This window comes from Pseudochaenichthys georgianus, chromosome 22, assembly GCF_902827115.2.
Source record: "Pseudochaenichthys georgianus chromosome 22, fPseGeo1.2, whole genome shotgun sequence".
NCBI lineage: Eukaryota > Metazoa > Chordata > Actinopteri > Perciformes > Channichthyidae > Pseudochaenichthys > Pseudochaenichthys georgianus.
The window spans coordinates 15,948,999-15,973,607 of NC_047524.1; the positions used below are offsets into that span (position 1 = coordinate 15,948,999).

At 42.2% G+C, this 24,609-nt stretch overlaps 1 protein-coding gene across 3 annotated transcripts in view; it reads right to left on the bottom strand.

Annotated features, from left to right (window-relative positions):
* aspg (asparaginase homolog (S. cerevisiae)) overlaps positions 1 to 2,256 on the bottom strand; it is a 34,575-nt gene extending 32,319 nt beyond the window's left edge. For 2 of the 3 annotated variants that reach the window (XM_071201691.1, XM_071201690.1), the window contains exon 1: positions 1,953 to 2,256. In XM_071201691.1, the coding sequence (XP_071057792.1) occupies positions 1,953 to 2,184 (232 nt within the window). In that variant the 5' untranslated portion in view covers positions 2,185 to 2,256. The remainder of the gene's footprint in view (positions 1 to 1,952) is intronic. The other variant, XM_034111517.2, reaches the window with a different exon arrangement.
* Positions 2,257 to 24,609: the final 22,353 nt, after the last annotated feature.

A 24,609-nucleotide genomic window follows, 5' to 3' on the forward strand; every position in this document is an offset into this window, starting at 1 on the left:
CTAATGTGGTCTACATGTAAAAAAAAAAGCAACAAAATCTCCCTTGTTTGTATTTTCACAAATAGAATTAAGGTTTCACAAATCTCAAACTGGGTTATAAAGAATCTTTAGCCTCTCTGGGATAATCCAGTCCAGATTTGATGAGTGTAGGTCTAGTGGTTTTAGATCAGGACCTGGTCTAATGTGGTCTACATGTGAAAAAGCACTGAAATCTCACTTTTTGTATTTTCACAAATAGAATTAAGGTTTCACAAATCTCAAACTGTGTTATAAAGAATCTTTAGACCCTCTGGGATAATCCAGTCCAGATTTGATGAGTCTAGGTATAGTGGTTTTAGATCAGGACCTGGTCTAATGTGGTCAGGATGCGAAAAAAAGCACTGAAATCTCCCTTGTTTGTATTTTCACAAATAGAATAAAGTTTTCACAAATCTCAAACTGGGTTATAAAGAATCTTTAGACTCTCTGGGATAATCCAGTCCAAATAAATCGGCTATGCAGCGATTTAAGAGGTTCAAATCACACGGAGGATTGTTCGCTCAGCGCTGTAAATTAAATGTCCCTTAACTGCCGAATCGGATGCTCTGAATCGGAAGCCAACTTCAGCGTTGTGGCGGAAAGTTTGTCTCAAAACTCGTGTGTGTAAAAAGACGATCCACAAGCAGAGATTTGAGATCCAAAAGCAGAAATGTGAGATCCAGAAGCGCATTTTTGGTCGACAAATACAAAATGGATTCACAAATGCCTGATCGAAAGTTGTCAATGTTAAAAGAGATATTCAAAGATCTTTTTTTATTTGTACAAATATTTTGCGTATTTGAAGATCCGTTTTACATTTGCAAATTTATTTATGAGTTTGTAAATCTTTTAAATGCATTTGTGGATAGTGTACTTTTACATTTACAAATCACATTTACACACAAATCATTTTTATGTTCACACAAATAATTATGAGACATATCTAAGCCCATAGATTTGAGACGGCGGAGGGGCTCAGCACCCGCTGCTCGTTGAGGAAAGTAACTGCATAACAATTACGTGCCATCACGTCAGATTCTCCAAACACCAGAAAGTCTCCAATAACACCATTAAAAGTAGCTGAATTTGTCGCTAGTCCAGTGGTTCCCAAACTTTTATATATTATATTATATTGAATATACAAATATCCAACTATAATTTTATATTTTATTATGGATTACACATGAACAAAAGTGCTTGTAATAGATACTGTGAATTAATTTGGCCTAATTAAAACTGGTTGGCCTTCTTCCCTGAGTAGTAGATTTTTAAATTCAAATCAGGAAAATATATTAATTAACTACTATTTCTACTGCAGGTTGCAAACCATCACATCACTTTACCATTCTTTTATTTTGAAACTCTACATCAGAATGTCCTGATTTTTTCTAAGTGACTAGATGGGGTGTCCTGCTATCACCCTGGAGTGATATGAGTCTTTGATACTGGACAGTTTTTGTTTTATTCTCATCTTAACACAGAGGGATGATAGCTCATATATGAGACTTCAAAGGTCTTTTATTTTGAAACTGTACATCAGAATGTCCTGATTTTTTCTAAGTGACTAGATGGGGTGTCCTGCTATCACCCTGAAGTGAAATTAGTCTTTGATACTGGACAGTTTTTGTTTTATTCTCATCTAAACACAGAGGCAGTGTTTCCAGGATTCTACCGTAATGCATAGGATATTCGCGCACCGCAATATCACGTGCGGGCTGGCTTGACTAGGTTTTCCCGAGTGGAGGCTGGCTTGACCGCAGTGGAGGGTTTGGAAAGTCGCCCGAATTAGCGAGAAAGTCCCCAAGGCAACACTGCTTCCTCGTGCCTCATGCTCTCAGTTATGAGAACAACCTGCAAAACAACAGCTTAAAGCAAGAAAGCTAGCGGGCTGCGATACTGTAAAACAACAACACTATGAGTTAAGTTAGCCATACCCTGATCGTGAAGTGTCATCCCTATGGTTCCTCCGGTGTTGATAACCAGGACGTGTGCCTCTGGAGCGATTGGTGAAGGCTCAGAGCTTTCAGTCGAGTTGCAGATCGACAACTTTCTCCTTCGACATTTGGACAGCGGAATACTCCTTGTAGGACTATCATTCAGATTCAGTGTAGGCTGTGACAAAGCCCTTGCAAGGGACGTCAGGTTGTTGCAGCTGGGGGCCGCCATGATGCTTCACCACCAGTGAGCCGGTGTTGTGCCGTAGATTCCAATAGAGTCTGGCTGCAGACCGCAGCAAGGAGGCGGATCGTATAGGGGCGGATCCTATAGTGAACGACGGGAGCCGGTGTTGTGTCACATTATGCCTCCCCGTCATGAAATGCCCCCCTTGTCACGGGAACGCGCATTTCTAAATGATACGTTTACGCCTCTAAATGACACGTTTACACCATAGGTTTACACCTTAAAAAGATGTTTAAAACGAAAAGTAAACGTTCAGGGTTTTTATTAATGGTAATATTCAGACTGTGAGTTGTTTAGTGGTAGCTCATAGTCTGATTCTTATGGTTTAACTTTCGCTCCGTATTTGAGATGTCGAAATTCATTCGTCACTTCCTTTTCAGTTTTTGTTTTTTTTAATCTTTTTTTTAATCATTATTGTTACGTCCTGTCTGTATAAACGTGCTTTAAAATGTATTGTTTAATTTTACATAGTTGTCATCTAATAATCAAAATATGTTTACAAATGTTACATAGTCTTTGTCAGCATATTATTATATACGCTATGCGTACAAAATAAAAGTGTGACATTCCTGAAACTTGCTCCATTTATTGGTGCCAGTCCTAGAACCATACCCTGAAAAATGCTCGAGGGTGGGATACATAGAAACTTCTTTTGGGGGGGGGGGGGGGGGCATTTTATGACAGGCCTGGCCATCACGATATGCCCCCCCTTGCTATCTTACAAAATAAAAGTGTTACATTCCTGAAACTTGCTCCATTTATTGGTGCCAGTCCTAGAACCATACCCTGAAAAATGCTTGAGGGTGGTATTCATAGAAACCTATCGTGATGACCAGGCCTGTCATAAAATGCCCCCCCCCCCCCAAAAGAGGTTTATATGAATCCCACCCTCAAGCATTTTTCAGGGTATGGTTCTAGGACTGGTACCAATAAATGGAGCAAGTTTCAGGAATGTAACACTTTTATTTAGAAATGAACGTATCATTTAGAAATGCGCGTTCCCGTGACAAGGGGGGCATTTCATGACGGGGAGGCATAATGTGACACAACACCTGTACTGAAGTGGGCCGGTCGGACGATGTGGGCCGGCCGGTAACCGGCAGGGCTCGACATTAAGGCCCATTCCCAAACCGCCCCCTACACCCTACCCCTCCGTTTGCGCGTTCACGCGGAGGGTCCGCCATATTAAGGGCTGGTCCAAAGCAATCAGGGCGGAGGCGTAGTGGGTTATAAAAGCCTCCGACAGCGAGTTTGCATGGATGCAGGCTTGATAATCTCGCTCCACAGGTGTGCAACCGTTTTTCGGGCATGGAGGAAACAACGTCATACAAATGTGAGTTCCATGTGGTTATTTTTTTAAAGGATAAATAATACGTTGCCTTAACTAAAACATGTATTTATAAATCTACACGTGTTAATTTGATTTGCCAAGATTACATTAGATTTTAATTTTGAAGATGTACAAATCTAAATCGGAATCAAACTAACAACACATGTGTCAATTCATGTATCCATTCACTTACGAAATCGGTTTAAACTTAAGTGTGATTTGTAATTTCAGGGACTGTGGTAAAAACCAAGGCACTTATTGCTTTAAGAATGGAAAAGGATGACCTGTTCTGCAAAAAACGCAATGCTGCAAAAGAAGCATGGGAGTGAGTTATATACTCAATTCATATTTTGTGCAATGAAAGTAATGAATGTGCACTGTGGGTCATTGCCTTAACACCAATATATATTGTTTAAATATTCTATGATAACAGGTCAATCATTAAGGAACTGGACCTTGGGCAACATGTGTCTCACAAACAGGCCTCCAAGAAATGGGAGAACCTAAAAAAGAAATGCAAGGTAAATGGTGTATTGTTATTGTAAAACATGTTTGTTTTTGAAAAAGCTGAACAAAGATTTCTAACATGCATTTGTTTGCAATAGGAACTTAAAAGGCCAAGGACTGGAACAGGGACTGATCAGGGGGAAGAAACCCCTGCAACATGGCCCTTCTTCATGGCCATGGATGAGGCCATAGGTGCAAGGCCTTCAATTAGTCCTTCTGTCCTTGTTGCCTCAGCCTTGGCAAACCCCACAATCCTCTTTGATCCGGAGGCTGCTTCCTGGTCCTCTTCCTTCCCCCCCCAAATGTGGCTGATGATCCAGACCCCTCACCACCCTCATCACTGTCTGAGGCTGGAACCACCCAGCAGCCCCCCCCCCAAAAAGAAAAGGTGCTATGGGAGTGCTGGAGTGCCTAGAACACGAGGCAGAAATCCCCCATGGGGATTCCCCACAGTATTGAGTATGTAAGTCGCTTTGGATAAAAGCGTCTAACAAGTAACTAATGTAATGCGCGATAAATGCGGTTGCCAGGTCCACATTGGGTATACGTACGCCGTCTGGTGTTTAAAATCACCCAATAACCCATGTTAATGATAATATCTTCTCTGTTATTTTCAGGCATTCAAAGGGAACAGAGGGGCACTGAGAGCATCCTATCAAGTCAGCCTCCACACAAAAAAAGTTAATCAGTTGCCAAGTGTTGGAGTTTCTTTGTCTCTCAGTGTTTTACAACAGCTCTGTTCATTTAAGTCTTTAAAAAATGTGTGTACATAGTTTTTGATCTAGTGACAAACTTAATGTTGCACTTCTGATCATTTAAATGTGGTTTCACCTGTGATGTACTCTGTATACTGCACTTCCTATAGTTAGTGTGTTGTCCCTTTCTGTTTACAACATGTTTGTTCTTTGTTCATTTAGTTTAAAATGGTGTGTACATAGTGTTTGAGCTAGTGACAAACTTAATATTGCACTTTTGATAATTGTATAATTTTGATTTGTACTGTATATACTTGACTGCACTTCCCATGTTTCGTCTTTCTGCTTTGATCCTTATATTTTCGGGGCAAGTTCAAAGGGAAGGTTGTTATGGTGAGAAACCTAATTGCTGCGATGCACTTTTATAATTAAATAAATATTTTCATTTTAAATTCATGGTGTGTTGCATTCTTTGTTTATAACTGTATACAGATATTATGGAAAATCATGACATTTTTTTAGCTTGGGTCCCTTAGGACCACAACATTTCTGTTTTGGGTCTCATGATGAAATAGTTTGGGAACCCCTGATAGAGAGGCTTTGCGTATGACGTCACGTTACCCGTGAAGTCAGCGCAACGGCCATACTGGAGTACCAAAACAGACACCGTAATACGTCATACCTGTTCAATGTTTGTTTTTTACCGGACATACAATGGTTAACTTCTGTGCCATTGTTGGCTGCGGCAACAGAGGTGATCGAAACAGGGGGCCGAAGTCATTTTACAGGCTGCCGGTGTTGCAGTATAACTTGAGTCATGACAACTGGCGACATTCTATTATTTTCGTCATAGGAATCCGGGGCGTGTACATTGAGGACCCATTGTTGACTTACCATGTCGATCGCCTCGTTTGTCGTTTACGTTCATCTTTTGCTATATCTGCCTTCCTAAGATCACTTTGATGCACATTCAGTACTCGTATGTGAGGTTGTGGGTGAGAGGTGGATATCGTGACGCTTACAGGGAGGTATCGAACATTACAAAGTAGGTGACTGTGTGGATGCCTATTCAAAATATTGCAAACTTGAATAAATCATTTAAATTATATATTTGTGTCCGACTTTCATTTGTACATCGTTCTTAATGTGATGTATAGTAGCTCTGATAGCGGTCCATACCTTCAGACAGCCTAAAAGTAAAACACATCGAGATGACTGGATCATGACAAGTTGTGATCAGCTCCGATTAAATTGTGATATCAATGCTGTAGCTATTCTCCAGGGAGCACGTTTTTTTTATGAAATACCTGTATCCCTCTCATCACAACAAGACTCTACACTGTGCAGGAAAAACAATTATATACATGAAAATAACCTTGATGCATGGGAATGAAACAAACAAACTATCTTCCGTGGCTATACTGATATGTCACAGTAACGGTCAACCACAGAAAAGTAAGTCCAGCAGGGCACAAGTTGAATACATATAATACAGTAGTTATATTATGTCTTTAAGCTTATAAGTTTAACCCATAAGAACCCGGACCCATTTCTACTTTTGGGGAAATTAAGGGGAACGTCATTTAGACTAAATAGACCACCTAGAACACATTTCTGACAAGTAACCCCCCCAGTGTCAAATATCTGAAATGTGACATATATGTGACATTGGGCTTTAATGGTAAATTAACTCTTATTTATAACTTCATTAATGAGGATGATTTTTTTGGTTTACATGTGTTTGAACATACTTTGAATTGAATAATAAAGAATATGTATGTATAACTAAATATAATTGAATCAGCTAAATTAACTAAGCAGATCATAATCATATTTGTAATTGTGCATATATGTCACTCCGGGTTTACTGTGAATGTTTAGGGTTAATGTCCCGATGTGACATCAGTGTCACAGCAATATTTATGGCATTAGTTTCATATCAATTTCATCAATAAATGTTTCTACAACAGGTTATATGTAATCAGAATCAGAAAAGAGCCCAAGACAGCTTAATGTTTAACAAATGACATGTCATGTAAGCATTTTTATTCTTAAATAGCTTGAATGTTAACTTTAGCAACAAAAAACCTTTCCAAATGTAGCTAGTTCTGTCACATGTGTTAGCCTGGCACATGGACATGTTGTTATGGGAACACAAAAGCAAATGACAAGGACCATAACCCACCAGACTGTTCAGTGTGTGTCACTTAGGGACTTCATGAGATAAAAAAGGCTAAAGCTGTATTAGGAACTTTCCAGAACATTTAAAGTTCATGTGACACCTGTGTCTGCAATTCTGTCTGCCTTCCGTGTTGCACCATGAGGACCCACTGATATAAAATGCTTAACTGTCTAAGTTGCAACCATGCACTTTTTGGAGGGCTAAGCGCCAGCTTGACATATTGTTGGCTTCATTTATAGAAGGAAAGACAACAGTGATAGTTATGTTTCAGAATAACATTTATTGGAAATTGTTAGAACAATCCCACTGGTCACCGGCTTGAGCTTCAACCTCAGGATCCATGTATCTGTGATCCTCTCCAGAATGGAAATAGTCATCACATGCAGAGCATCAACTAGTTCCTGAGCAGTGTCCTTCACATGCCGATATCCAAGAGAGGCAGTCACACAGTCACAAGATGGAGGAATAGAAAGCAGTATTCAATGTTTACTTCAGATTAGCTCCATGTCAGAAATGAGCATGCTTGTCATATGTCTATCTCCATAGAGGCTGAATCATCATGTTAATCACATAGCTATCACATGCCTCAAACAGTCCTGATGCTCTTCTAGGTAATCACACATCCTGTCATGTTCCCAGCTACAGCTGGGATACCTTTGTTATCATGTTAATCTCATCTGGAAGAGGACATTCAGGATTTTGCCAACAGAAATAATAAACTGTGTGTGTGTGTGTGTGTGTGTGTGTGTGTGTGTGTGTGTGTGTGTGTGTGTGTGTGTGTGTGTGTGTGTGTGTGTGTGTGTGTGTGTGTGTGTGTGTGTGTGTGTGTGTGTGTGTGTGTGTGTGTGTGTGTGTGTGTGTGTGTCTAAGAAGTGCAGCCTTTACAAAATAAATCTGCATTGACAGAGGGCTCCCCAACACAGTACGTGTGGTACCACATAGTGCACCCAGATCTGCACTCGATCTTAAAATAAACAGAAAAAAGACATGTTAGAATATTGACAAACATTTTACATCACTCATCCAGAGTAAGCAGTAATGAAGTTGTTTACATTTCATTAAGCAAGCAATGTATAGTTTTAGATCTTAGCTGTTTTCCTTTCTGTTTAGAGTCCATGCGCAGAAGTTTCTTCAACTGCTCCAGTGTCCTCCCATAGTGCAAAGACATGCAAGTTTGGTGAATTAAAGTAAATATTTATAATATCTGTTATCGAGAGTGTTCACCCAGTGATGTAGAGGTAACCAATCCATGGTGTATCCCAGTCTTCCAGCCAAATGTTGGTCAGGAAATAAATACAACTTCTTACCCATTCATTCCCATGCATCAAGGTTATTTTCATGTATGTAATTGTTTTTCCTGCACAGTGTAGAGTCTTGTTGTGTTGAGAGGGATACAGGTATTTCATAAAAAAACGTGCTCCCTGGAGAATAGCTACAGCATTGATATCACAATTTAATCGGAGCTGATCACAACCTGTCATGAGTGATCCAGTCATCTCGATGAGCGTTCGGGCTGTGAATAAACGACTTGTGTTTTACTTTTAGGCTGTCTGAAGGTATGGACCGCTATCGGAGCTACTATACATCACATTAAGAAAGATGTACAAATGAAAGTCGGACACAAATATATAATTTAAATGATTTATTCAAGTTTGCAATATTTTGAACAGGCATCCACACAGTCTCCTACTTTGTAATGTTCGATACCTCCCTGTAAGCGTCACGATATCCACCTCTCACCCACAACCTCACATACGAGTACTGAATGTGCATCAAAGTGATCTTAGGAAGGCAGATATAGCAAAAGATGAACGTAAACGACAAACGAGGCGATCGACATGGTAAGTCAACAATGGGTCCTCAATGTACACGCCCCGGATTCCTATGACGAAAATAATAGAATGTCGCCAGTTGTCATGACTCACGTTATACTGCAACACCGGCGGTTATTATAACACACCAGGGTGAAGCAACACATGAACTTTCAAAGCGTCGCCAGGAAAAATTGCTCAATAGGATCGGACGGGAGGATCTCAAACCATCCAACCACAACTACGCGTTTGTGGGGATCATTTCACGTCAGGTAAGTGTCGGGTTTTACATACAAACATTCAAAATGAACATATAACCCACGTACTAAGACATGCATCTTAACAAGGAAATAGGAATCCTGGAGTCTGTCATCGATCGACATTTCAGATTGTGGAGTATCTAGTAAAGTCATCCCTTGCCTTGGTCATCTTCACACCAGTCTGTCAATCCCCTGCAGCGCTTCGTTTAACTGTAATTTAAAGTAATTCCTCCCCCTACTGGCCATTTGATTATATGTAAACAGTGAAGGCTGTACAGTCCCTGGCACCTTTTCAGAGGCTTTTGGTTTCCTCAATTATTTGTCATGTTCCAATGTCTTGACACCAGCATTTTAAATATATCTAAAGTCTGACTTGTCCTATCAAAAGAGGTCACATTTGTATTAATTAACAGTTCACGCAGGATATAACTGACCTACAAGTGGCACTTTTTGACAAAAATCATCCTAACTGGGCACCGTCTGTCAAATTGGGCCACGAGAAAATTACAGCACCTTCCCCTGCTACACATGCCAGTTATAAACATGCCAGAAAAAGGTCATCCATCGCACTTCATCTCTACAGCATGGTATGATATACCATCTTTAGAAGAACCCACACCAGTCCTGGGAGCCACTGGGGCAGAAGAAGGACTGATTGAACCAGAGACTGGCACTGCAACTCAGACTGATTAAGCTTGGGTAAATACATTTTGAAAAAAACAATTGAAAGGGCAAAGTATTATATTTATTACAGGTTTCCAATTTACCCAGTGAAAAACAAGTAAATGCTTCTTTAACTGTACGCTGCAGAGATCACCTCACATAACAGATTAACATTGTGTTCATATTACAGTTTTTTTCAATGCTAAAACACATTTTTTGAAAGCAGGGCTTATTTTCTCAAAACACTAAACACAATTCACAAAACCATACACACAAAGTGCAAAACACCTCATATATACTGCAGACTGAAGCACTGCACCCAGAACTACAGAAACACTTACCTAAACCAAACTGTTGCACCAAATGACACACACTTCATTCATAGTAGCCTACAAGACATTTTGTAAAAACCAACTACACACCATCGTGCTCAAGCACACTGTTTTATGGCATTTGATAGAGAATTCTGCAAATAAAGATTGTTCAAGTCTCCAAAATATGTGCAGAAAAACAAATATACTGTTGTTATACTTTTACTTTTCAAAAAGTGGAAAGTTGAATTGCAAATTGGGTGCAGAACATGTGTTTAGAGTTTTGGATATTTGAGCTGAGGTTTTGCTCTTTGAGTGTCAGTTTAAATAATGATGATTTGTGTGTCATTTTAGTGTGCACAACTTGTTTTGATTGCTACACTTACATTACATTGCATTTAGCTGAGGCTTTTATCCAAAGCGACGTACAATAAGTGCGTTCGACCAACAAAATACAAACTTGAAGAAAACAAAATCATAAAGTACATCAGGTTTCATAGAGCCAAACATTTCAAGTGCTACTCAACTGGCTTTAGATAAGCCAGCCCTTTATTAGTATATAAGTGCTTTGTTAGTAATTATATTGCTCGAAGTGGAGTCGATAGAGATGAGTTTTCAGTCTGGAAGGTGTGTAAGCTTTCTGCTGTCCTGATGTCAATGGGAGCTCATTCCACCATTTTGGAGCCAGGATAGCAAACCCACTTGTTTCTGCTGATGGGAACTTGGGTCCCCTTCGCAGTGAGGGTGCAGCGAGCCGTTTGGTTGATGCGGAGCGGAGTGCACGTGCCGGGGTGTACGGTTTAACCATGTCCTGGACGTATAGGAAGGGCCAGATCCATTCGCAGCATGGTACGCAAGTACCAGTGTCTTGAAGTGGATTCGAGCAGTTACCGGAAGCCAGTGAAGGGAGCGGAGGAGCGGCGTGGTGTGGGAACATTTAGGAAGGTTGAAGACCAGACGAGCCACTGCATTCTGGATGAGCTGCAGAGGTCGGATGGCACATGCAGGTAGACCTGCCAGGACGGAGTTGCAGTAGTCTAGACTAGGCGCGCGTGAGGTGACGAGAGCCTGGACCAGAACCTGCGTGGCTTTCTGGGTCAGCTGGGGACGTATCCTCCTGATGTTGTAAAGCGTGTATCTGCAGCAGCGGGTTGTAGCAGCGATGTTTGCAGTGAAGGACAGGTTGTTATTTAGGGTCACACCCAGATTCCTTGCAGTCTGAGTCGGGGAAACAACAGAGGGGCCGTGTACTTACATGTTCTTTATATAGATTTGATGTAAAAGACACAAGTTCAATCAAATAAATATATACACTGTCATTCAGATTGATTAGTACTTCTGTTTCTTTTGAGAGGGGACGCCTTTTCCTGGGTAACTGTCTTGGCATCACGTATCCGTATAGATGTTTCTATGTAGAAAAGGAGAGATGCAACATGGGTACTGTACATGTTGATCCCAAACCAGCCTTGCAGTTGCAGTTAGCTGTGATGACGGCACCATCCTTCTTCATCAGTACCCACGGACATGTTGGCGGCAGCCCAATACTCTGAGAATGCAATACCTGAAAAATAAAATACAAAAATATTATTGGATTGTTGACTATTTAGAACCACCTTGTTATATGGTAGCACATAACAGAAGCTGACAACCAAGAATAGGTTCACAACTTTTGGAATTTAAATATATTGCAATATATAATAAAGCTTTATTTATAAAGCCCTTTTCATAAAGCACATGTAGCTCAAAGTGCTTTACAATCACAAGTTAAAAATAAACCACTAGAAATTCCCCTCAGATCAGATGTTAAGACCTTTACAGGTACATAGCAACAACATATATATACATCTAACATTTTAAAAGGTTAAGAGACACGGCGAGGTAAAAGGTATGATAATAAAAATACATAATAAGACACAAGACTAAGTTAATTGATGCAACAATATAAAACCCTATACAATAAAGTAAACATATAGATATAGGTACAACAAAAATAAAAGCTGGTGTTTAAAAATTTCCACTGAGTTGGCCTCTGATATTTCTTGGTAGCGTAGTGGATAAAAGCAGCCTCACCCATTTTATTTTGGGGGACTTTAGGGATATTTAAAAAGCCAGCTGAAGAGGACCTCAATAAATATGTACTCACTTTTCCAGCTATTACAGCCACATCTCCTTGATATGCAACGCAAACGTTGCGGATCCACCCGGATGTGAACTCTTTATGTGCCTAGAGTCCTTTGTACGCCTTCATTTCCTCCATGGTGTACAATGGAATAGGCGTAAACACAGGTAGTAAACACAGGTAGTTTACGATATCACAGTAGGAAAGTGAAGGCCATGAATTTATATCGGTGCTGTAATCCTTAACGGGAATCAAATAAGGGTCCACCGAACCAATCAACGTACATTTTTCTCTGTAAACGGTCTTATCCTCCGGGTTTAGTGATTCGTAGTAGCCTTTCATTTTCGCTATTTTTGAACACTGCCGCCAGTAGAGTGGTACTCCAAGATGTCTGACGCGAAATCCTGTGACGTCATTAGGAAGCCTCTATTGAAGTCAATGGGGAGAGAAAAGTTATCTTTCGATCCCGTTTGAATTGTGCCATGTATTACACATATGATGTTTGTCAATCTTAAAAAATCATTTCCATGTTAAAAAAGTCACAGTTTGTCGTAAAACTGTTGAAATATAAGACTATGAAAAATACGCAACTAGAAAGACTACAAATCGGAGTCACGTAAGTGATGTCATAATTGTTTTCTTCCACTAAATATAGCTAAGATAAGATAACTTTAACAAGATGCCTGTGTGCTTAGTACCAGGTTGTAATCATACCAGCAATGGGTCTTGCTCGTTCTTTCGCTTCCTGTCTGATGAAAGGACCAGGAGTGGCTAGATCAAGTTAGCTACCTAGCTAGTAGCAAGCACGTTAGCATTACAGCCGGCTTTTCCATCCACTGTGACAACATGGCAGCCCTCCACCACCCACACAGTACCACACAGTACCACACAGTTCTCAACAACCTACTGACAGGATCATGCCAATTCTCTCCACAGTTGAAGCAGAACATTCTCAGAAAAACCTTTTCTACTGTAAATTAACCCTCCGGTATCACTGTGTATGTTTTTGTCCATATGGGTCATTTTTCACTTTTCATTTTGCAATAACTTTGGTTGTATTGGTGCAAATGGGCTGATTTTTTGTAACAAGGCTATTTTCTCGATGTATTTTTGGAATTTCAATTTCTCAAATCGGTCTTTAATTCACTGTGTAACAAATCGACTACGCACATTAGTCATTAGAGACAAAAATGTCCACTGCAAAAGACTTTGATAAAAACATTATATAAAAAAGGTTTTTTTCACAACTTGTTTGGGTTCAATCTTTAAAGCAACTTCCGCCTAATAGAAAATACCAAGAATTTAATCATTTTCAGGATTTTAACCCATTTTGAAAACATGAAACCGCTGTTTTTTTTCATGATGAAAACAGAGAATATGAGTTATTTTCCATAAAATACATATCTGGGGACTGGCTCTTTTTTTTTTTATAACAGTCTTGGATATGTCAAAGATTAGCAACAACATTGATTTTGGTTGATTATTAGTTTTTGCACAAAATCAGATTAAACAAAACAACACACATTAGTCATTCGGGACAAAAATGTCCACTTCCAAAAACTGCTCTGAAATGAAAACAGATTAATATTTTTAAAAACCTTTTGGGGTTAAATCTTTCAATCAACTTCTGTCCTGATCAAAAAGTCTTGGATATGTCAAAGATTAGCAACAACCAGGGGCGGCGGGTGCTGTAGGCTAGGGAAGGCTAAGCCTTCCCAAATATTTGTGTCACTGCATCCTGGTAAAATACAAATATAATGTATCATGTCTGTGTCTTTGACATTATCGCTGCTAGCCACCTGTGCCCTGTACTACGAAGCCAGTTCAACATACCCTGGATATGTTTGAGTAGCAAACAAACTAACAACAACAAACTAACAAACGAGATCTCGCTAAGCGGTCCTACGACACTGGTTATCAACTCGGTAAATCAAGCCAGGGTTTCTCTCACCAGCTGAGAGCGCGTTCACGGGGGCGGGGTTAGCTACATTTGACCAATCACAAACAGGGACAAGTGTACTTACAGCGCAGCGTCATACTTCATTAATGAAAAGTAAACTAATATTAGACAAATATGAGCTTTAAACATCCATGACTTAAACATATAATCCAGGTGTTATGTGTTGTGCCCTGATCAGGCGCTCCTAGTGTGATGTGTCATGTCTAGCTGTAGTTTCCTGTTATGGTTTTGTAGTCCTTATCGTTTCCCCTCCAGGTGTACCCATTTGTAATTAACCCAGGTGTGTCTTGTCTCGTCATTACCTCATGTATAAGGATTCTGTTTTCCCCTTTGTCTGTGGCTGATCCTGTCTGTGCAGTATGTGTTCTTGTCTGTCATTACTTTATATTTCCTTCATTCAACCAGGGTGGTAATTATTAATTAAATTCTTCTTTTGATTACTTCGGCTACCGTCTCCTTGATTATGTTGCCTTGACTCGACATTGAGCCTGCTAACAGTCAATGGTAACGTAATACCAGGATACAAGCCGCAGAGTTGCACCTGCAAGGTGAATACAGAACAACTGGTTAAAAAATAACTAGGCCTACAGAGTGTTTGAAAGCGTATAGTTTTATGATATCACTGCCCCATCTAAGACACGAGTGGATCTGACTTTAATTACATTTGACTCGAGTGTTTCGTCAACATAATGTGTTGCTTAAAATAATACTTCTGCATACAATATGTGACACTGTAAGACGTGTTGCACGGCCAGATACGGCTGGAGAAGCTGACTCAGATAAGGAAATATATGATATATTATGATATTATATGATCGATGAACTGATTGATGATGTAATATGAATGATAAGTGCGACACGTCGGCGTCTTCTCTGCATACGGCAGTTTAAACTGTATTTCCTTTATCCTGTATATGACTTGAGAGATTTAAACTCCGCACACTGAGTTGAACTCTTTTCTATAGACGCCGGAGGCGGGCAGCGTCAGGTAAAAAAAGTTATTTAGCCTTCCCAAACCTGAGCCTCATGCGCCGCCTATGGCAACAACATTTATTTTTGGTGGATTATTAGTTTTTGCACAGAATCAGATTAAACAAAAAACTCCCACATTAGCCACTCGTGGACAAAAATGTCCCATCCACTCCCATTATAACCACATCTTTTGATCTCTCCGCCATACCGGTATAAAATCATGCATTTTGTAATGTCAGGGTTTTATATTGGAGGAAAATAGTTCAATTTGTCATTTTTACTGTAAAAACCAGATGTGACATTTTACCATTGAATTACATGCTTGTCATTTCTTGGTTTCTTTGCCTGTTGTATAATGGGGCCCTGACAGCCATTGGAATACATGTATGCAACTAATATGATGTAGGTGTGTTGGTATGGATGTGAAAGAGTGGTATCAGCTGAGAAATGTGTTTGTGTGTGTCTGGATGTACAGTGTGTGTGTACAGAGACAACAATATACAGTAGATTTGGTTTACAGCAAGTCACAGTTTTCGCCTCTTATCTTTCTTTCTCTCTTTTTCTCTCACTCCCTCATTCCCAAACTCATACACACTCTTACATATTAAACCTCCTTATACCTTGTATGTGTGTGAGAATGAGACGGGACTAAGTGTGCTCTCATGGCGTTTTGTTTTTCATTTGTGCTGTTTCATGTGTCTTAGAGGTAAACAGATGTATGATATTGACCCAGCTTGACCTCGATGTTTTGAATTGTTTGGAACTTCAAAGTCCTTTGATAATGTCTCTTTAGCATACAGACATACACAGCCATACATACACTCCTTGAAGTAAATAAAAACACCTGGCTGCAAAGCCAAAGCTTCAAGTATGTGTAGTTTGGCTGGCTGGTCATTTCATTCCTGTGATACGCAACAACCAGTAGGATGAAGAGGAGCTTCTCTGTGGGACAAGAGGTCTCATGCAATCAATCAATCAATCAATATTTATATAGCCCAATATCACAAATGTTACATTTGTCTCAGTGGTCTTCACAGTTTGTACAGAATATCAGTATGACAATACGACACCCTCTGTCCTTTGACCCTCACATCGTACAAGGAAAAACTTCCCGGCCCCCTGACTTTCCCGGCCGCGGTCCTCGCCCTCGGGCCCGGCCCAATGACTCTTCCAGCCGCTGCCTTCGCCCTCATGCTCGGCCCCCTGAGTTCGCCCACTGTGGCCTTCGCCCCTCCATGGACTCTGCCTTGCCCCCGGGCCTTCCACCCGAGACCCCCTCCATGGACTCTGCCTTGCCCTCGGGTCGTCCGCCCGAGACCCCCTCCATGGTCTCTGCCTTGCCCCCGGGCCGTCCGCCCGAGATCTCTTCCGGGCCCTCCGCTGTGCTCCTGGGCTGTCAGCTCAAACCCGTCCTCCTGACCCCCTCCACCCAGCCTGGTGGCCCTAGTTTTGTAGATCTGTCTTTGGTTTCCTGTCTGTGGGTGTTTTTCAATCACGAGGATGCTGGCTTGGTAGTCGTGTACTTCCAAGTTACTTCCTTAAAAAATGAAGCAAGTACGCTTCCAAGCCTCGGCTTCGGAAAACGAAGAAGAATGGAACAATGGATCTGGATCTGCTCAACTGAACCTGTTACACAGGTCTCAGTGGGTCAATCAACCCTGCAATACAATATAGGCAGAGACACTCTGCTGTCGCCCATCAGCTGTAGAGAGTTAACTAATTAGAGGGGCGTGGCCCCACAGCTGTGAGAACTCAGCAATCAGGCGTTCATTTTAGGTAGCTCTTTCCTGGAGCGTCAGCTTCAGCGTCAGACAGACGCAGACTGACAAAGATATTGGAGTCCTGCAGGAGTCACGAGGGTGGCAAAGAGGAGGCAAATCCTCCTCTGATTGAGCCAAGTACCGCTGGTGTTTTATTTTTATTTTATTTAGTTTTCTAGCCCCTCATGCTATAATCATGTGTATTTTCTCCATTCCTGTTCATGTGTCTTCTCGCAATTATCAATGGCCCTGTGTATCTCCTAATCGATATAACCGCCCTGCTCTCAGCTATCCCACATGCTCCACTGAGATCCAACATCTAGTTTCAGGTGGCCTGTGGAACTGCCAGTCAGCTGTTCCTAAGGCTGACTTTATCTCTGGCTACGCCTCCCTGCAGACCCTGGATTTCCTTGCTCTCACTGAGACCTGGATTACTCCATTCAACACATCCACCCCAGCAGCTCTCTTTACAGCATATTCCTTCTCCCATACACCCAGACCCACTGGCAGAGGAGGTGGCACTGGTCTCCTGCTCTCTCCCAACTGTTGTTCTCTACCATCCACCAGGCGCCTTGGGGGACTTCTTGGAGGAATTAGATAATCTCCTCTCACACATCCCTGAAACTGGCCCTCCCGCTGTACTTCTCGGAGACTTCAACCTCCAGACAGGGAATATAGACAAACTAACATCTCTGTTAACCACCTTTGCTTTCGCACTGTCTCCATCCCCACCAACTCATAAAGCTGGCAATGTCCTTGATCTCATATTCTCAAGGAACTGTTCTACTTCTAACCTCTCCACACATCCGATCACTTCTTCATTTCATTCTCTCTACCCCTTTCCAAACATAACAAACTAATCTCTTCTCATCCTGCACCTGTCCGCCGTAACCTTCGTTCCCTCTCCCCCTCTACCTTTGCCTCATCGGTGCTCTCAGCCCTCCCTTCCTCTGACTCGTTCCAACTTCTGCCTCCAAACTCTGCTGCAGAGACTCTTCTCTCTACTCTCTCATCCTCTCTGGACTCTCTCTGTCCTCTCACATCTCGGCAGGCTCGTCAGTCCCCTCCTGCTCCCTGGCTAAATGACGCACTGCGTGCTAATAGAACCATCCTTAGGGCAGCAGAGCGGAAACGGTGGAAATCCAAACACCATGACGACCTCCTAACCTATCAGGCTCTCCTCTCCTCTTTCTCTGCTTCGATCTCTCAGGCAAAAAGCACTTTCTTTCAAGATAAGATCCAATATTCCTATTCCAATCCCAAAAAACTATTTTCAATCTTTTCCACCCTCTTGGAACCCCCCAAAGCCCCTTCCCCCTTCTCCCTTCTGTCAAGCGACTTTGTTAACCACTTTGAAAAAAAGGTTGATGATATTCGCTCTTCTTTTTCTGTCTCACTTTTACTCACCGCTGGGTCACCAGACCATCCTTTCACCCACACACTAACCTCCTTCTCCCCTCTCTCTCCAAGTGAGGTTCTTACCCTCATTACCTCTGCCCGTCCTACCACCTGTCCTCTGGACCCTATCCCCTCAAACCTCCTTCAGACTATCGCTCCTGATATTCTACCGTTTCTCTCCCATTTCATCAACACTTCTCTAACTTCTGGTCACGTTCCAAATAGTCTTAAGGAGGCAAGAGTAAACCCTCTCCTAAAGAAACCCACTCTCAACCCGTCTGATGTTATAAACTACAGGCCTGTCTCTCTCCTCCTGTTCCTGTCTAAAACACTTGAACGCGCTGTCTTTAAACAACTCTCCTGTTATCTCCATCAGAACAACCTTCTGGATCCGCACCAGTCTGGTTTCAAGGCAGGTCACTCCACAGAAACTGCTCTCATTGCTGTCTCTGAGGAACTGCACACTGCCAAAGAAGCATCCCTCTCCTCTGTCATCATCCTGTTAGACCTGTCTGCTGCATTCGACACGGTGAACCATCAGATCCTCCTTCGAACTCTCCAAAAACTTGGAGTTTCAGGCTCTGCACTTTCCCTCCTCACCTCATACCTCAAAGACCATACCTACAGGGTAACTTGGAGAGGGTCCGAGTCCGACCCTTGTCAATTAACTACAGGGGTCCCTCAGGGCTCTGTTCTTGGTCCCCTCCTCTTCTCCTTGTACACAAACTCGCTCGGATCAGTCATTAGCCCGCATGGTTTTTCATACCACTGCTACGCTGACGACACCCAATTAATTCTGTCCTTTCCCCGCTCAGAGACCCAGGTCGTCGCACGCATCTCTGCTTGTCTAGCTGACAGTGGATGTCTGCTCATCACCTCAAGCTCAACCTTGACAAGACTAAACTGCTTTTCCTTCCGGGAAAAGATTGTCCCACTCTTGACCTGACAATCAACATCGGCACCTCTGTTGTTTCCCCAACTCAGACTGCAAGGAATCTGGGTGTGATCCTAGATAACAAACTGTCCTTCACTGCAAACATAGCTGCTACAACCCGCTGCTGCAGATACACGCTTTACAACATCAGGAGGATACGTCCCCAGCTGACCCAGAAAACAGGTTCTGGTCCAGGCTTTCGTCATCTCACGCCTAGACTACTGCAACTCCCTCCTGGCTGGTCTACCTGCATGTGCCATCCGACCTATGCAGCTCATCCAGAATGCAGCGGCTCGTCTGGTCTTCAACCTTCCAACATTTTCCCACACCACTCCGCTCCTCCGCTGCCTTCACTGGCTTCTGGTAACTGCTAGAATCCACTTCAAGACACTGGTACTTGCATACCATGCTACGAATGGATCTGGCCCTTCCTACATCCAGGACATGGTTAAACCGTACACCCCAGCACGTGCACTCCGCTCTGCATCAGCCAAACGACTCGCTGCACCCTCGCTGCGAGGGGGACCCAAGTTCCCATCAGCAAAAACACGTGGGTTTGCTATCCTGGCTCCAAAATGGTGGAATGAGCTCCCCATTGACATCAAGACAGCACATCTTCCGGCGCAGACTGAAAACTCATCTCTTTCGACTCCACTTCGAGCGATAGAGTTACTAACAAAGAACTACTAACAGAGCACTTATATACTAATAAAGGACTGGCTTATCTATAGCCAGTTGAGTAGCACTTGAAATGTTTGGCTCTATGAAACCTGATGTACTTATATGATTCTGTTTTCTTCAAGGTTGTGTCTTCCTGGTCGAATGTACTTATTGTAAGTCGCTTTGGATAAAAGCGTCAGCTAAATGCAATGTAATGTAATGGAACAGGCTAACAAGTGTGCCACTCTCTCTAATGGTTTCAACATAAACTGTACCGAAGATAAATACCTCACAATGTCTATCTAATTATGAACTTGCTTTGCTTTCACGGAACACATTTTTGGTGATAACAAACAAATGTAACAAAGTAACATATTTACCAACACATGTTCTACCCCACTACATACTTACATTTAAATGTGTGCTGCGTCGGTTCAGCAACTCTCCGCAAGGGTTTTTGAAATTGGTCCGTGCGCAAAGCATTGTGGGGATTTTAAGGACGTGATGTCTACTCATGTGCAGCCTCGAAATTTCCCCCAAACCAAGGACGCGGTCTCGTGGAATTCCAAGTATGCTGGAGATTGGAACAGCCCTTCGGTGGCACTCGATGACGTAGTATCCTTGAAATATTGGTTTGGAAGCCAGAATCCTCGAGATTGAGAAACGGAGTGTGTTCCCTCCTACCTGTTCCCTCCTACCTGTTTTCTTGATTGTGTTCACCTGGTGCCCCTGTGTTTTCTCCGCCCTCCTCACCTGTCTCTTGTTTCCTTGATTAGTCCTGTGTGTATTTAAGTTCGGTTTTTTCTGTCTGTCATTGTTGGTTCGTCGTTTGTCTGTGACTGTGTTCACCGGGGAGTGTTCTGATCGTCCGTGTTACAGATGTAGCGCTTCATTTCAGACAGTTTGAAACGTGAGGGCCGTGATTGGTACGTGATCTGCCCTCGCTCAAGGGAAAACCTCCAGCTTGACTTGAGACCTCCCCCGTGATAAATAAATGTAATTATTATGAAGCCAGCTGCAATGGATCATTGATCCACCAGGGGGTGCAGTGGGGTTCCACACTGGAGCTCATGTGAAATAAAGTCAGATACAGTACGCTGGATGTACAGCGGAACTTTGTTAAGATCCATATGTCACGGATATCATACTCTGTGCTAAATAATGCGGGTTTCACACCAGCGCTTTTCCCTTTCTAGCTCCGAGCGGGAGCTTTTCTGGTTCGGCTCCGGTTTCCCTTTTCTGCTCCCGCTCTGTTCACACCGCCCAGAGCTGCGGCTGCTGCGTCATGACGTCACCGTTTACGTGCCTGCTTCATAAAATCCAAACCGCGCGGAAATCCCTCACATCGACAACAACAACAATGGCCTATTGTATTGAAGCGCTGTTCACTTTGGTTATCCTCTTACGAAAGGAAATTGAAGGCATCGGACGACTTTACAAGGGACGACTTTACTTTGAACTTTACAAACATCACATGCGAAATGCAAGACTTCTTTGTGGTCTACTTCAACGACGAATCTGCCCCTGTCCCCGCCTCGACGTAAGAGAGACGTAAGCGACGCCGCCTCTTAGCTCCGAAGCTCTTGCCTCTAGACCAGTGGTTCCCAAACGGTGTGCCGCGGCACACTGGTGTGCCGTGAGGCAAGTCCGGGTGTGCCGTGGGATTTTGTGACAACCATACGTTATTATTGCAATATACAACTACATAAAAATAATTCTTTTTTTATTTACTATATCAGTACTTTGTAGGTTTATATGTACGTAATCTGCGCGACTACATCTCCACCTGCAGTGCTGCATAAACATGGCTGAGTCAGCAATAACTCTCGAGGGGTGGAGGACGTATGCCCATTATTTTGAGTTCATCCGAAGAATAGACAGGAATGTGACGGTGAGGTGCAAACTGTGTCCAGGCCAGAAGCGGTTATCCACTGCTGTGAACACCACGTCAAACCTCAACAAGCATCTGCAAATAATACATGCTAAGGTGGAGCTACCGCACACGCTATGTGTTTGTTTATATCACAGTCTGTTCTTCTTCTCTGTCTTCCGGTTGTTGCCTGTTTTGAATGACGAATACACACTACCGCCGCCTGCTGGTAAGGAGAGTTATTGCCACTCACGCATGCGCAGTTCGTACGTGCTCGGCTGAAGTCTTTGCGGTGTCTGGTTCCAGTGCAACACATGGCCAACACGCAGGAGAACACGCCGACGCAACAGAGTGAGCAGAGATAGACTGCGCAAAATATACAGATAGCAGGAGACAGAGGACAGCCATGGTCAGATAGGAAAACATTCAGGATGGAAACTGAACTAAAGAGAACATTTGAAACGTTAGCAGTCTGCGTGATCTGCCTGCAGGGAGGGGCGGGCCGGCCCTGCGAGTAAAGTAACGAGTTACTTTATGTAGAGAGTAACGAAGTAGTGTAATACTTAAGTAATATGTAATATGTAATATATTACTTTTTTTTAGTAACGACTCTGCTGAAATGTTACATTTATAATTTGTAGTTCAGGACCATGGACAATGCAGCTTCCTTGCATTGACAGTTATCTGTGCTGAATTTCCTTTGTCTCATTTTTAATGTTGTGACCTGTCTGGTTTAAATGAGTGTGTTGCTGCTTTGATGAAGCCTAATTTGATAACGTTTCAAATTCATTTCTGAAATATTTCGTTACTAAATATTTCATGAGTAATATAGTTGTCTTTGTTACATTTTATTTGGCATTTGTAAATAATTATGCACATTTACAGATATTTTACATATGAGTGATAACACGTGTTATCAGGGACAGAACGCGATCTGTACTTAGTTCATGCGAACTAAAGAGTTCGCATGAACTAAGTTCGCATGAACCTTTTGTGGGAAAAGTACCGCAGTGTGAACGCGGCTATTGAGAGCAGGGACTTTCGTGGGAGAAAATGGTTCCTATGTCTGATTGGCTGGGCGGATTGCAAACCACGCCCCGTAAAACTCCCAAAAAGTTCATGAGAACTAAAGAGTTCTCATGAAATAAGTTCTCATGAACCTTTGTGGGAAAAGTACTGCGGTGTGAATGCGCCTAAAGGCCCTGACACACCAAGCAGTCACCAGAGGACTAGCCGACGCTGAAGTCGGCTGTTGCCTGGCCGTGTTCTCCTGCGTTTTGGCCATGTGTCGCACGGGAACACACCGCACCGACTTCAGTGCGTGAGTGGCAATAACTCTCCTTACCAGCAGGCGGCGGTAGTGTGTATTCGTCATTCAAAAGAGGCAACAACCGGAAGACAGAGAAGAAGAAGAGTATCTTTTCTCCGTAATATCATACAGAGCTGGCCTCTCCTGGATCAAGGTGATGAGCAGGTCTTCGTTTGCATCATTCCAGATCGCCATGATGAGATGAAAATGAATAGCAGTCTGTGTGTGCCTTCTTAAATCGTTTGTTTACGTCCCTCACTTCCGCTTCGCTTCTCATGCACTGATTTGCTAGCTGAACAGCCAATCAGAGTGATTATTTGGTCCGACTGCCAGTCCCGATGCATGGCCGATTCAACATGTTGAATTGGCCATGCATCGGGTCTGGCAGTCCAAATAAGGCGTGTCACGGTCGACGGTGCGGGACACACCAACCTGACTACGGCGCCACGAATGCCCGACAGCCTCTGACGGCCTCTGACTCCCAAAATCGGGTTGGTGTGTCAGGGCCTTAATGAAACGGCAGCTCTGAGCCGTGTATTTACACAACTAATGGCCCATCAACCACAGCTCTCTCCCCCCTCCCCCCCTGATCTATTTCTTCTCCAGCAGCTAAATTAACTGTAGGTTACTCTGAGTGACAAGCTTACAGTTAGTGACGTAACAACACCATAAAAGCTGGTGGGTTGAAAACAATACGGGAGGTAAAAAGAACTAGAATAATTGTGATTTATTTATTGTGGCTTTTATGTTTTTAGGTAGGCTAGCCTATAAAATGTTATATAATTCAGGCTTATAATTCACCCTTCTCTAAAAGCCTTCAACAATGACAATATTCATAGTAATTTAATAAATCCTTACAACACACATTGTAAAAAATAGTCTACTGTAAGTTAAGAAATCATTCCAATATGTACATCTTCTGATGTAACAACAATAACATTATACATAGTAACATAGCTGAACATGGTATTGCACATTTAGCTTTGAGTGTTACTGACCTGAGATGTTTTTATTACATGAATTAAGGTGACTGAGCAGTGGCGGTTCTAGAACATTTTACATGGGGTGGCAAAGGGGAGGCAAGAGGTCATGCCAGGGTGGCATAGGAGGGCGGACAGTATGTGGTATTTTCTACTGTATATAACCTATTTATTGTTAATTCATGCCCTAACACAAGTGTTCTTAATGCACAAGAGAAACAAGGTGTTCAGACAAACAATCGGGTGCCCTTTGAGTCCCCCAAGCTTACCTCAACCATTTTAAATGAAAGGAAACTACAAAATATATTTTATGTTTTGTCTTAGACAGACATATTTGCATGTCCTCACTAAGCATTATTACATATTAATTTAATATTAAACAAATCAAAATGGCCAATTATCCCAAAATGTTGCTGCTAATATAATCATAATTATGCTTGTCAACTTTAACTGATCAAAAATCAATTCTTAAAAAATACTTGAATTATTATTATGAAATTGCAATATTGTCCCTCAGTTTGTTTCAACCCCGTCACGCCATACCATTTACCCTCCTATTAAAATAATGGATCAGTCCATGTGTGATCTGCATTGAGGGAATTACATCACAAAAGTGTCAGTTTCTTCTCTTACCAATATTTCAGTTTTTGTATTTTCAGATTAAGATTGACAAGCTCAACATTTCAACT